The sequence below is a fragment of the Oreochromis aureus genome, linkage group 3, assembly GCF_013358895.1.
Source record: "Oreochromis aureus strain Israel breed Guangdong linkage group 3, ZZ_aureus, whole genome shotgun sequence".
Taxonomy (NCBI): Eukaryota; Metazoa; Chordata; class Actinopteri; order Cichliformes; family Cichlidae; genus Oreochromis; species Oreochromis aureus.
The window spans coordinates 91,539,824-91,554,507 of NC_052944.1; the positions used below are offsets into that span (position 1 = coordinate 91,539,824).

At 41.4% G+C, this 14,684-nt stretch overlaps 1 protein-coding gene across 1 annotated transcript; it reads right to left on the minus strand.

Annotated features, from left to right (window-relative positions):
* Window positions 1–52: 52 nt before the first annotated feature.
* LOC120438975 lies at window positions 53–2,663 on the minus strand. The gene is made up of 7 exons (XM_039609603.1): window positions 2,513–2,663; window positions 2,369–2,428; window positions 2,011–2,103; window positions 1,553–1,594; window positions 1,413–1,442; window positions 1,176–1,337; window positions 53–666 (listed from the first exon to the last, which is right to left on the minus strand). Exons 1-7 carry the CDS (start codon window positions 2,564–2,566, stop codon window positions 424–426), a joined length of 684 nt encoding a protein of 227 aa, XP_039465537.1. The 5' UTR covers window positions 2,567–2,663; the 3' UTR covers window positions 53–423.
* Between the last annotated feature and the right edge of the window lie 12,021 nt (window positions 2,664–14,684).

The window sequence follows — 14,684 nt, forward strand, 5'->3', positions numbered from 1 at the left end:
TACAGTGGATCAAGCGTGATGATATTTAAATGGAAAAGCAATAAAACTGGAGTTCATGAAAAATTAAAACTTTTTATTACCCAACAGTGACAAGGCACAGATGTGAAGTTTAGTTTAATAAATGTTCAGGCTTGAACAGAAAAAACAAAACATGGGAACATGTTTATTTACAGTCAAACTCAGCTTATTGTTTCAGGTTAAGCTGCTGGGATCCAAACAGAGGCTGATATCTCGGTGTCAATTCACTGTGTGATGATCTGGTTTCATGCTCAGTGCTCATTAAAACTTCAGAGCTTTGTTGATCGGGACAGTTAAAACAAACATTTAACATGTGGAGCAACATGTTCTGTGACGCTTCAGTAGTTAATAATAATCGCATCATTCACTGGTTAATAAGTGATCATAACAATGGGGGGATGGCCTCTACAACCCCAGCTCAAGCCCCGCCTCATCTTCATCGAAGCCTTGGTCAGGCATGTCAAAGGTCAGCCCGGCCTCTCGCTCAATGTTGTCATCCCACAGTCGCAGGAACTCAGAGTTTTCCTCTCTGGCACCGCCCACGTCGCCAACTTCAGACACGCCTCCCTCTGCAGCCACTTCTGAGATCAGACCGGGTTCTTTGTGCCGAGGTCGTGTCAGGAGGTGGTGGAAGGTCATCAGCAAAGGCTGGTAGGGGGCGGGGTCAAAAAAGAAAGGGGGGAGTCACACTAGAGTTGATTTATTTTGTAGAACTTGAAGGTGCCAAGAAGACGACGAGCTGACTTGAGGGGGAGGCTGAGTTAGTTTCATAGACCCAACCAGGAGACATGGGACAAGCCCATCTAATGCTTTATCATTACACTTTCATCAATCAGGAATCAGTTTGAACCAGCTGTGCTTTCAGTCTCGTCTCAGCTCGTTTTTTTTTTTAGTTTTATTGCTGTAAGTCATGTGACCTGCACAGGACTGCAGACAGAAATAACCTAAAACCTGACAGGTGTATATGTTATATTTTTATATTAGCATCCATCAACATCAATGTAACATAATATAATAGATATAATATGTAAAAGAATATAATATAATTTAAGCTGTCTGCGCTCCAGAGTCTCACTCATCTGATCTTCCAGAAGATCAGAACAAATATTCTTGTTTAAAGTATTGCCCAGGTGTGTGTGATGTCACAGTGATGTCACCCTGTGTTGGCTCTCCACGCTGTCCTCTCCGTCTCTGGTGTCTCTCTCTCCGTCGCCTTCTTGCTCGCCCGTTCTCTCTCCCAGTAAAACTAGCTCATTGATCCACAGGTTGGTGCTGGTTGTGCTGTTGGTGTCACTGGGAGGCTGGAGGAGCTCCTCACTCTGACACACACACACACACTTTTAACATTTAATCTCATTAAAATAAGCTTTATTTACATCAAAGTGACGGCTCACCTCCTGAGAGGAGTCCACCTGCTCCACAGCCTGCAGGGTATGACATCAGACACACGTCATGACATCACACATTGTAGCACAGTAAGAGTGACGATATTTGTTTAGGGAGCTGTGTGCGTGTGTGTGAGTGTGTGTGTTACCGTGTTCTCCAGGTTCTGCCGTTCTCGCACCATTTGCGGACCCTGTAAACATCAACCAAATGGACTGATTCAGTCACTCTGTCCTTAATAACCACAGCTGATTGGTCACATGGCACTGTGACGCTCATTTTAAAGCTGCAGTTTCTCTGTCTTTTAATCTACAAGGTAAAAACTACAAATAAGAAAAAACTCAGCACATGACAGGACATAATGACTGCAGATGGAGGACATATTATAAAATTACTTCTGACGGATGCTGCTGAGGTTTTTGAATAATGTAGCATTTTATGTTGTGATCATTTAACAAGATATAGCAGATAGTTGCATTAGCTGGACTGCAGGACCAGACTCCGTTCAGTTTTTACCAAATTAAAGATGTTACCAGACTCTACCCTCAAAGCTGCAAATAGACTCAGAGTATGCAGTGAGACTGTGTTGTAACTCAGGTCACCTCTGACCTCTGAACTCTGGCTTGACTCCGAGGAAACTGATGAAGAAGAGGAGGAGGAGGAGGAAGTGATCTTCTGAGCGGGGTCAGGAGAGGCCGAAGGCTGCAGACACACAGTGATGTTAGAAACTGAAGAAATTCAGATGAAGATGCTTTAATGTGAGGAAGGCGATAGGGTTTCATCTTGACACAAGTTACAGTGTGTGTGGGAAACACAAGGTTCAGGCTGAAGAAACAGCTGCATCAATATCTACCTGAAGAAAACACCTCAAAATACAAGTTTACTACAGCTCTGGTGGACTCTACTGCTCTAGCTGTAACCACATAGAACTGAGAGTACTCTGTGTACTTGTACTGCACTGACTCACTGCTGTTTGGTCCACTTGGCTCTGCAGGAGGAGCTGAAGGCTGTGGAGGTCTCCTGGAAGCTGCAGACAAACACAAACACGTTTCAGAGTCACAGATGAGCCTCATGTCTGACTCATGAACTGACCAGTATGATCCAGCCTTACTGGCGCAGCCTGGTTCTGATCCAGCAGGCTGACGATCATCAGAAGCAGCCACATGGTAACAAGCGATCGGGGCGGTCCTGGAGGTCCGGGGTAATCCTGGTCCTGTGGGGGGTCCTGCAGGTTCTGACCGAGTCTTGCTCTGCTCCGTCTGTTTTATCGCGTGTCTGGCAGGAAGTGTCATGTCATCATGTCGCCCTCAGACTCTGCCCCCCTCCCACGGACGTTACGCCCATCAAGAGAAACATCAACAACAACAACAGGCTGATTTATACTGGCAGGGAGTGTCTCTGTGTGTGAGAGCGAGTGTTTACTGCAGTAAGGGTGTGATGTGAAAGCAGTCGTCATGCAGATGTTTTATTGTTTCTTCTGATGGAAGCAGCTGTTTAACGTGGCCAAGCTCAAAGTGCTTCCATCCTGCTTTAATGGGGAGAAATCAAACCTCAGGACATATTTGGATGTTTGTGGTTCCTCAGGTGTGTCCAGGCCCTTCATTAGTCCAGAGCTCCGCCCTCTGATCCAGGACTTTGGGGTTATTTTGTATAGTTTAAGTTTTATTTAAACTGATGATGTCAGAGGAAGCAAAATAAGATAAAGAAAAAGTATTAGGAGTAAAAGTACTTCCAGATGAGGTGTGTACGTGTGTGAGTGTCAGATTCATGGAGCTGCGGTGAACCAACACAACAACACATCCAGCTGGCAGTAAACACATTTCACAACCAGCAGGACTTCCTGCCACACAACCACACGACACCAGAGAGAGAGGAAGCAAAGTGTTACAGAAGAGGCTCAACAATAAACCAGATTAGACACAACCATCAGTTTCATAATAAATCCTACTTTAATATTCATCGTCCTATCACAGTTCACCTTTTTTTAATCATCTCCCTCCTGAACATCTCAGGTCTGACTTCTTAGTAGGAATGATGGGAATTTTCAGATCCTGCAGTTCAAATAATTTATTTAAATGAATGAAGGTGCGGCTGTTTTTAATGTTTCATCTTTTAGAAGTGTTTTAAAATCCCATTGAAAGTAGAAAACTTTGTGAGTCCAATCATTCCCGTTTCAGGGTGAGTATCTGGTCATGTGAATTGTGAGTTCGGCCTGCTGGAATAAACTTTATCCACCAACATGTGGTCTTTATTATGAAAAGCATGAGTTTACACACCAAAGAACCCAAACCTTTCTAATAGCAACTGGCTTGCTTTTATACTCTACCCGATTCCCATATCTGGGAAACCAAGCAAACCAAATGACACACTGATCATCCACATAAGCAAACATCAAAGCACAACACAACACATGGAAGACTTATTTATATACGCACAAAGTCCTACAAATAATTCAATAACACATACACTTCAGTCAGTTATATATAAATTAGAAACACCTTAACCAAACTCCCCTAACCTGGTTTATTCTCAGAGCTCATAAGCAGCTGATTGAGCTGCTCTTACGCGTTTGCTCCTGTAAAAGAAGTGACCAGGAAAAGATGAGTACAGCAAACACACTTCTCTTAAACACATGTTTGAGGAATTTAGGTTGAACTGCAATCAGCTGCCACTCAGGTTCTTCTTCCTGACACAGGTTGGATGTCCAGTCCCTCCAGATGTTTCTTCACCTTCCACAAAAATGTCAAATTCAATAAACCTAATACAGAATCACCAAACCATAAATGTTTCTTTTTCATGTAACGTTTTAAATACCAATCCCTCAAACATATAAAAATAAATGTATTTATTTATTATTTATTTACTATTAAAATACAGGTAAGCGTAGTGGAACACCTGGGTCTCCATTACATGGCTCTATGAAAGTGGACTTTCAGGATGGATGCTGGATGGAAAGGATGAAAGTTTTTGGGTGTCACATTTGGAGGATTGGAGAAAAGTACACGGTGTACTCTCATTCCTGCTGGGATCTGAGACATCTGTGTGGTTTTTGGCATCACTGCTTCTGAACCACCCTCAGAATAAAAGCAGGAACTGGAGCGTTGTGGCGGCCAGCGTCCCATCACTGCCCCGTTACAGATTTGACAGCGCAGAGGCGAAGGCTCAAACACCCGGACATTGAAAGTTCCCTCTGCGGTCAGATTTCACCATCAGCTTTCTGAAAACATCTGTGTGTTTGTGTGTTTCTGATCTATTTCTAAGTCAGTGCGTTGGATGTAAAGCAGTGTTTATCTGCCTGCCACAAACCGCATACACATAAACTCACACACTGAAGTGTCTGTTAGCTGCTCGCATCATACAGCATCACAGCAGACATTTCATCATCCTGTTCTTCTTCTTCTGTGAAGAAAACCGATTTCATTTTGATGAAAAAGTTGGCCTCCTCACCTTCTTCAAATCCAAGAAAAGTGGTGTCAAATGTTTTTGCTGCTAAAATTGTAAATTAACCAAATTAAAAAATGGTATGAAATGTTTGTGCTGGTTTGTGATCAATTATTTTTTTAATTATTTTTGGAGTTATTGTATTAAACTTGAGAGGCTGAACAGGTTCATGTATTCAGTTTTTTCTAACAGGAAACACGCCGACGTTGTTCTGATAGTTTTGTATTTTGTAAATAAAGTTTTCTCTCAGACAGAAAACAGTTTATTTTACCTGCTATATGTTAACCTACTTTTTACTTTGAAGAGTGTGATCATGATTAAAAAAATATCCACTGGTTTATGTTTCAGAACCTTTTCACAGTGAGGAAAGGGACATGTTGACCTTGGATGACCTTTAGAAATCTTTATTAATATCTTTAAAATGATAGCAGCACAAACGAAAATTTTGCAACACAAATGTTTGACATCAGCTTTTGTTTGAGTTGAAGAATGAACTGTTTTCACAATGGCAACAACATATTCGCCCTTTTAGGACATGGGTACCAGGTTAGCGAAGCATTTGACCCTCAGCTTCACTGTTAGCGCCCAAGTTCAAAATGTACAACACACTTTTTTTTTAACGCAATGCCCTGCAACTATCACAATGACGCCATAAAGTTTTGGAAAATACCACAATGAGATTAACTTTAGCAGCACTTTAACTCGTTATATTTTTTTAATACAGCATTACTGACAGTGACACAAAAAGATTCATTTATAAACACTAGACTGATGCATGTTGTAATGAAGACCTGTTTAGACCTGTTATAAATTTTTAACAGTCATCGATATTAAAAACAGGCTCATAACGGAGTCGATCTCTAATAATTCTCTCTGTAATGTTCAGTATATGTGTGCGTGCTGTGATTGGTGTTTTCCCTGTGAGTGTTTGATGTGACACCTGTAGCTTTAGCACACGTGAAAACAGAGGTGCCATCATTTCTGTCATCCTAATTTACTGCATTTTGGAAAATTTTAATCCCCCACACACGTCACAGTCACAGGTGATGACTGTTTGCATACATCATCTGAACACATGTACAATGTCCTTTCTCTATCATCATCATTGTCATCTACATCCACATCAATCACAATCATAGAAAATGTCAAATAAATGTGCTTGTGTTGTGTCCATGATGATGTTAACAAACAAACTGTGACAGAGCCTCAGACGTGATGAAGAAGCTGAATCAGCAGAAAGAGCAGAGCAGGAAGCAGCATCATCCACACAGGTGTGTCTCAGGTGAGTCCTGCTCCCACACTAAACACATCCACATCATATTAGCATGTGCTAACATGTGCTTCTGCTTTATTTCAGTCTGATATGTTTCCAGTCAATATGTCTGCTGTGTGTCTCTCAGCACTTGCACTAAATCTTGCCGTGTGTCTGTGATACTGCGTGATGCTAACAGACTGTAACGTCAGTGAGTCTGTGAGTATCTCTGTCACCTACAGCTTCCCTGTGGAGCTCATTTCAAATGCTCAGGTTTACACTCAGGAACAGGAAATGCTGCGTCTGCAGTTTGTCTCCTTCAAACTAAAGTGTCTCAGACACGTGCAGCACGTGAGCACAAAGATGTTTTTGGTCACGTGGTGGGCACGAGGAGCTCTCAGTGAGTTTGGAGCTGAAACATCTTTGACTCCCAGAGTTCAGCTGTGAAAGTGAAACAAGCAAACATGGATATTTAGGAGCCTCAGACGGTGTGATGATGATCATGAACCCAGGAAAGAAACAAAGAGAGAAAAGAACAGATTGGAGATCAGAGCTGAACACACACTTTTTAAAAGCATGCAGGAGCCGTGAGGACGAGCACGGATTCATTCATTCATATCTGCACTGTAATCTGAACTCTCTCTCCTCTCTTTCTAATCTCATGTCTGAAGGTGAGAAGGACACCGTCTCCCTGACAGAAAAGCTTCTCCACCCACACAGCTGAAGAAGATATTTACAGTGTGTACAATGGCATCACTCTTCCACACACAGACAATCACTTGTTGATGCAGCGTGGTCCAGCTGGGAGTAAGGAGGTAGGAAAGCTGAGCCAGTGTTCCCGCTTTAAAGAAGGCACCTTCAGCCAATCACTGACTCCACCCACAACTCAGCATAGTGACAAATACTCAGTACAGGCTAAACAGCACCACCCTCAGGCCAACATGGAGAAAAACATTCCCACTGAAACAAGACAAATGATGATCTGGGCTCCAAACATTCATATCCAACACATGTAAAGCCTTCAAACGTCATCTGCTAATGTTTCTGTTTATTCTATGATTATTTTAAAATGAGCTCACAGCCACCTGTCGTCCTGCTGAGCTCCACCAAGGGGCCACTTTAAGGACCTGTCAGATAATCTTATTAGTCAATCATTATCTTATCATTTTACAATTCTCTTTAAACTTTCAGCAACAGCCGTTTAACTTCAGCGATCCTCAGAATGTCTTTGATATCCAGGAGTTTTACCCACGTCCAGTGAAAAATGACAATCTGGACAAATGAAAAAATCCAGTTTTTCTTCTTTTAAGTGTCAGCTAATTTCAAATGCAGCGTTTCTATCAGCTCAACAAACATCAGCAAACACACAAACTGTTTGTGTGCAGTTTGTCTCACAGTGTGTTGCAGCTAAAGGTCCAGCTGCTGTATTTCACTGGGAGAGAAAAGAAAGCAAAGAAAAGCTGCTGTAGGAGAGGAACCCAAGCTTTGGCATCGCTCTGAAAACTATCACTAATCCTTTTACTCGCTGACTTTCAAATAAAAGCTGAAATGAAATTTGTGGCGTTTGCAGGATCTAATCAATCACACAGGATCAGGGGATAAGACAGCAGAGCAGCTGATTTTACACCTGAAGATAAAACTGTAATATTAGAAACATATGAAGATATTACACACACAATACAGACTGCAGCTCAGACAGCTGCTGGAGACAGATGTGTGTGTGTGTGTGTGTGTGTGTGTGTGTGTGTACTTTAACTCCTTTATGTCATACAGACAGCTTCAGCATTTGTTCTCTGCTTTTATTTGAATGTAACAGAAAAACACGACTAGAATTTACACAAACGTGTTTACAGGCTGACTTTAATGTGTTTCTACACATGCTTGTCCTCTGGTCATGTGATCATGTGGTTTGTAGGAACGCTCCTCTTCCTCAGAGGATCCACCTGTGCTTCTCTCCTCTCTCTCTCCACCTGTTACAGTGAGGGAACGTCCTCCATGATGGAGGAGCTGCTGGAAAGTGCTGAGAGTTTCCTCCAGAGTGAGACCTCTGTCACAGTTCAGGGGATCTACGGCAGCAGAGACCTTCATGGACACTAAAAGTCTCAAACACACAAAACAACATCACACTGACTCCACTCTGACATCACTGATCAATAATCAAAGAACACACAGATCAAACTGATTGATCAGCCATCAGAGGAGTCGGATCAATGGAGCTGCTTCTGTTCCTGATGTCCCCTGTTTGATCCTGGACCTGAACTCTCCCTGCAGAGGAGACACAACACAGTCAGACACACACACACACACACACACACACACACACACACACACACACACACACACACACACACACACACACACACACGTGACGGGTTTTCAAGGTGTTAATTGCTCCACTAACAGTGAGATGATGCCATGGATTCTTTTTTATTCATTGCTGTTGGATTTTTATTGTGCTGGCTTGTTTCCCCTGATGCGTGTGAGGCTGTGAGTCAGCTGAGGATTGTTTACTCCCATGAGGAGCTGCTACAACTTAACGTCTCGTATGGTGGTAAAGACCTCACTTCATGATGCCGGATTTTATACGGAGAGATTTTAACAGAACAAGTGACAAAAGGAAAAGAAAAAGAGGGAGACTCAGAGGTGTCAAATTGCATCTGAGGAGACAACAGGTTGGACTCCCTTGGCCTCTGTAGCTTCTTTCCTCTAGACGAAGGTTTGTAGTTCCAAAGTGTAGAACAAACAGTTATGAAAACAGTTTTGTCCCTGCTGCCATCACTAAACACAATAAGAACTGTTTTATTTTATTCATCTTGATCTTATTTACATTGTTTTTTTATTGCTTGTGTAATAATCAAATGTGTTTGTCAGGTTTAATGGGTGGGTTAGTATAGTAGTATAATAGTATAAATAAAGTAACCTTGAATGGTAAAATTTAGGCTAACTGTAACCTTGACAGTAAAACCACATTTGACTTAAAACTTGTGGGGTCAGACATTTTGTCCCTACAAGTATAGTGCCAATGTTCTGTCCTCACAAAAATGTGTAAACATGTACACACAAACCTTTGACTTTGAGCTGCACTCTCTTCCTTCTAACCACAGCTCGATTCCTCACAACGTAGCATGCATATTCTCCGCTGTCTCTCTCTGTGGGGTATTTCAGGGTCAGACTGAGGTCTCCAGTTTTCAGCAGGTCTTCATTCATCTTCGTTCGGTCTCTGTAAACCTGGTGCTGTTCTTCAGGCTGGTCACAGCCGTTGTCATATACGTGGACCAACATTACTGGTTCAGGCTCTTTGCATTCCCAAACCACTCTAACATCTCCAGGCAGGTTTTGTGTGGTTTTGAAGGGCAGCTGGACAGACTCCGCCCCCTCCTCCACCTCCACCTGACAGACTGAGAGGACAACAAACACAACATGAGCTGTACAAAGTGTGATTGGTGGATGAAGAGCCACCAAACCTGACAGAAAAACGTCTATCAGTTAAATAGGATCTGAACCATTCTAGTGCAGCTCCTTTAATACCAACACAGCAGATCTAAAAGCACTAAAATGGCAGAGTTACCAGAGTCAGCCATTAATTTCCAGAAAAGCCTGGAGATGAAGGAAAACAATTTTCTCCAACAATTTGGACAAGAAGGGGAGTTTAGAGATCTAAAAATTGAGGGAACTGTTGCACCAAGATTTTCTTTTCTTTTTTTTCTTTTTTTTGAGAAATGGGTGCACTGTGGCATGCTTAAGATCAGCTGGAACGGTTCCTGTTAGAAGAGAGGCGTTAATAATGGATGAAACACTAGATCCAATTGTGTCAAAGACTTCTTTGAAAAGACAAGAGGGGACAATGTTGAGGTGACACATAGAGGGCGTAAGATGGGAGAATACTTCAGTCAGAGTTCACAGAGAAACAGGCTCAAAGTGATTAAACAAACTGAGGAATATGGGCTAATGGAAGAATCATAAGTTGGAGGAGTGATATGAGACCTGATAGTAGCAACAAAAAAACGTATAAAAACTTTTCACAGGTGGCTTGAGATCCTGGTAAGTGTGTGGTGGAAGGTTGATAACAGAATTAATGTAGCTGAATAAGACACCGGGACCTGTAACTGCTATTAGAGATTATGTCTGATAAATAGTTTTTGCTTTCCTAACAGCATACTGATAAAAAAAACAGAGCTGTAAGAACAGTTTGAAAAATGTCTTCTTGGAGCTGCTAGGAGGAGTTAGGTGATCATAAATCATCATAAAGGTGCAAACAGGAGCAAAGTTTTGAACTGTAGTATCATTAAAATCCCAGAAGTTCAAACTCCTTCGTCTGTGAGCTCCTTGTATTGAAAGAAGGTTCAGTCCAGGTCCAGTTCAAAAAGGCTTGTAGTGCAGATGGTTACTATTATGAAATTCCAGCTAGTTTAATCCATCAATGTTTCCTGTTTACGGCATATTTGTGTTCTGCCAACCTAAACATCCCAGATTAAAAGAGGACTTAGAATTTACTTTATTTTTGATTTGATTTTTCTTATGTCTCTATGTCATCCGAGACCATTCTCATTCAGGACGCGTAACATACTGACAATTTGTCATGTCCTGATTCATCTCATAGTAACGTGAAAGTAACCTTCTGCATCCCTATGATTGCCGCCGGATTGTGAATGAAATCCAATAGACTGACGCTCCCGGTGGTAGCACACGTTCCAGCCCTAACCCTAACCTTAATCCTAACCTTAACCATAACCTTAATAGTGTTAGATGTGTTTTCCAAAGTGATTCATGATGAGAAAGTAAAATAAACGTACATGTGTAGATTCAGTCAAAATGGTTCTCATGTTTCCTACAGTTTCTAAATGCGTAACACAGAGATGTGTTGGGTGGCTGAAAGCGTAACATACCGACGATTTGTCACAGAGTAGTATGTTATGTTTTGGGATGAGAACATGTTGGTCATCCATGTTTGATGATGTCACATGTTCGTCTTCATGTGTTCTTCTTACCATCTGGTTTGAATTGAATTTGGTTGAATGTTTCGACATGATGATATTTTTAGGCTCATTTACCTGCCCAGGTTTTGAAGTCTTCTGCTGTTGGTGGAGCTTTACTGGTGGAATACTCCACTCACTCTTAGGTGGAAGCTTGCTATTGGTGGAACACCACTAAAAAGATGAAGTGGGCTCATGGACTGTTTTATTCCCTGATGAAGGCCTGTGTGCTGAAGCATGTTTTACATAACCTCATTGTGAAAATTATAACTTTTATGTTTGAAAAGGGGTCTTAGAAGGTTTTTTTTTCTTTAAGTCTGCATGTGTCCACAAATAGAGGTGGGCTGAATCCTTCTCAACAGCAACTGAAATCACCTCGGTGATTACGAACAGAGGATATTTAGATATTTATGGACACAGACATGAGCATGAAAAGCACTGACATAGTTTCCTGTCAGAGCTTTTCATGCTCATGTCTGCAATCATGTGAGCTCAGAATAAAACATGAGAAGAAGAAATGATGTGTGAGTCAGAGTCCAGAAAGTCTGTCCTCAGTGACAGCCAGGAAAACAAGACAAACAAAGGATCAAACCTCTGACTTTGAGCAGCAGTGATTTTGTTCTAAGGATGTTTCCACTCCTCCAAACTTCACATATGAAATCTTCACTGTCCCAGTCTGTGGGGTATTTCAGGGTCAGACTGAGGTCTCCAGTTTTCAGCAGGTCTTCATTCATCTTCGTTCGGTCTCTGTAAACCTGGTTCTGTTCTTCAGGCTGGTCAGAGCCGTTCTTATACACGTGGACCGTTCTGGATCTCCCATCCTTCCACTCTACTTTAGTATCTTCAGGCAGGTTTTCTGTGGATTTGAAGGGCAGCTGGACAGACTCCACCCCTGAATCCACCTCCACCTGACAGACTGAGAGGACAACAAAGCACAACATTAGAAATGCTGATTAGATGAGAGATGATCTGTTATCCAATGTTATGAATACAGATGTAGAATAAAGCAGTTATTAACACAGAGCTGAGCTGCTCAAGAACATTCATTCAGACACAGAGACTGTCAGTGTCGGGCTCGAATCGGCAACCTTCCGATTACAAGACGAGCTGCCAACTCTAGAACCACGATCGCCCCCTAACATTCAAACATGAATGGTGTTGTATTTAACTGGTAGTCTAAGTCTAAAAAAAAACAAACTAACTAATATGTCGTTGTGTGTTTCATGAAAAATGCTAAACATTTTTCCAAATGAAAATTTAATTTTCATAATAGTGTGTGAATGGGTGGATGACTGGATGTGTAAAGGGCTTTGGGGTCCTTAGGGACTAGTAAGGAGCTATACAAATACAGGCCATTTACCTTAAACATGGCAATAATTCGAAATAAATAAGCACTAAAAAGTCAAGAGCCTTTTCCCTTTTAGCTCACAGCCTTACTTGGAGGATAAATGGCAAACCAGGAGAGCAAACACAAAAGCTCAGAGTATTTAAAAAACAAAATGAACAAAACAATGAAAAAGGCTCATGGAACTCAAATACTCTACGTTATGGTGTTTTACTTACACTTTTCAGTTGTAGTTGGTGACAATAAATAATATTGATTTGAATAATTCACGATTTTAGTACAAGATAGTGGTGAGTATAGATACCTATTTCTCAAATAATTTGATTAAATTTTAAACAAAAATATTAAGTACATGCAAATAAGGTATTCTGTGAACCACATACTGAATTTTTTTGTCTGAGATAAATGTAAATAAATACCTTAATTTAACACAAACAGATACGTTAAGATTTTAGACATTTATTTCAACTTATCAAACTCAAATAATTACTAAAAGGATATCCATAGATTTTATCAGGCTCATCTAACTTATATTTATAGTGATATTTACTAAGCCTCTGAATTACTTTTAGAGTGTAGCACCACTGAAGGAACAATGGGCTGGGAGGTACATTCCTTGATCATTAATATTCAAATTCTCATGGCCACTGATCATTGGCCATGAGTAGCATCCGCAGAAATTTGGTGAATGGCTGCAATCACAGCAAGATGTAAGATGGAGAAAAATGTACCCTTAGCCCCCCTCCTCAATTCAGAGATGGTCTTTAATGAGATAGTCGGCCTGTTAGTTTCCTGCTGCCTCCATCACTGACGTTGATTCACTCTCAATCACACTACATGACCTTTGACCTGTATCTACAGCACTAACCTCTCACTTTCAGCTCCACTTGTTTCTTCAGCAGGATGTTTCCCTCCCTGCTGTAGACGGTGCAGGTGTAGGTCCTGTTGTCTCCATCTGTGGGGTATTTCAGGGTCAGACTGAGGTCTCCAGTTTTCAGCAGTTCTTCATTCATCTTGGTTCGGTTTTTGTAAGCCTGGTGCTGTTCTTCAGGCTGGTCAGAGCCGTTCTGATGAACATAGATCATCCTGCTGCCTTTGTCCTTCCACTCCACTTTAGCGTCTTCAGGCAGGTGAAGTGTGGTGTTGAAGGGCAGCTGGACAGACTCCACCCCTGATTCCACCTCCACCTGGGGGACTGAGAGGACAACAAAGCACAACGTGAGCTTGGATGGAGACATTTGTGTTGACTCTAACAGGCTAAATGCAAAGCAACAAACTATTTGAACTGATCCAACTTTATTAACACAGACAAAGATTTGTGGATCAGCTGCTGTTTGCTGCTATAGATATAATCCAGCTGATGTGGGAGAACTACATGTGACACTTTGATGCAGCCATGAATCTGACTGATTTCTTTCCATTTTCAAAGGTTGATGCATCAGTTAAAGTCCTTAAAAAGCTCAGAAATAAAGAGAAAGGTTGGTTAAAGCAAAGAGAGACACTGGCAGCCAGAGGTGTGGACTCGAGTCACATGACTCGAGTCATTAATTTTATGACTTTAGACTTGACTTGAAAAAAGGTTGTAAGACTTGTGACTTGACTTGGACTTTTACACCAGTGACTTGGGACTTGAATTGGACTTGAACCTGTTTACTTGAAAAGACTTGATATTTTACCCAAATCTAAAATTTAACATACATATTATATAAAAAGTGCGGACCATTAATTCACTGTATTCATTCATTCATTCTTACCACACTCCGTATGTATGTGAGCGTGGGCTGTAGCACAGCCAATCAAATTAACCAGATTTGAAAAAACAAGAACAAAAACGCTCGAGCCAAAAATGCTTCCAAGAGTAATTTCTTTCGGTACATAAACTACGAAGTAGTCAACAAAAACGAAATGCAATATGCAAAACATGCAAGAAGAGAATCACAGACGGAGATGGAACAACTTCCAACTTTGTCCGACATTTGAAGTTGCATAAAGAACGGTAGGTGGTGCTTTTTTTTTTTTTTTTTGCTACGATGAGACAGCTGACTTAGCTAACTTCATCTTATTAGCAAATGTTCTTCGGGCTACGTTGATGATACTGTTTGGCTTTAACAGGTATGATATGTTTGTCATGCTATTTTAAATCCGGTCCTGCAAGCGCATCCAAGAATAACATGCAACTTGTTAGCTCAGAATTGTCGGTGAATGGTGAGCAGGGTCCGTTTCAGAAAGTGGGTTCTGTAGCTGTACTCAGTCTCTCTCCGTCTCCTCCCAT

Excerpts from the sequence above, each read along its gene's own strand:
- LOC120438975 (XM_039609603.1), bottom strand. The coding sequence starts at position 2,566 with ATGTGGCTGCTTCTGATGATCGTCAGCCTGCTGGATCAGAACCAGGCT. Across the intron at positions 2,429-2,512 it reads ATCAGAACCAGGCTGCGCCA|CTTCCAGGAGACCTCCACAG; the intron begins GTAAGGCTGGAT and ends GTTTGTCTGCAG. Across the intron at positions 1,443-1,552 it reads GGCAGAACCTGGAGAACACG|GCTGTGGAGCAGGTGGACTC; the intron begins GTAACACACACA and ends CATACCCTGCAG.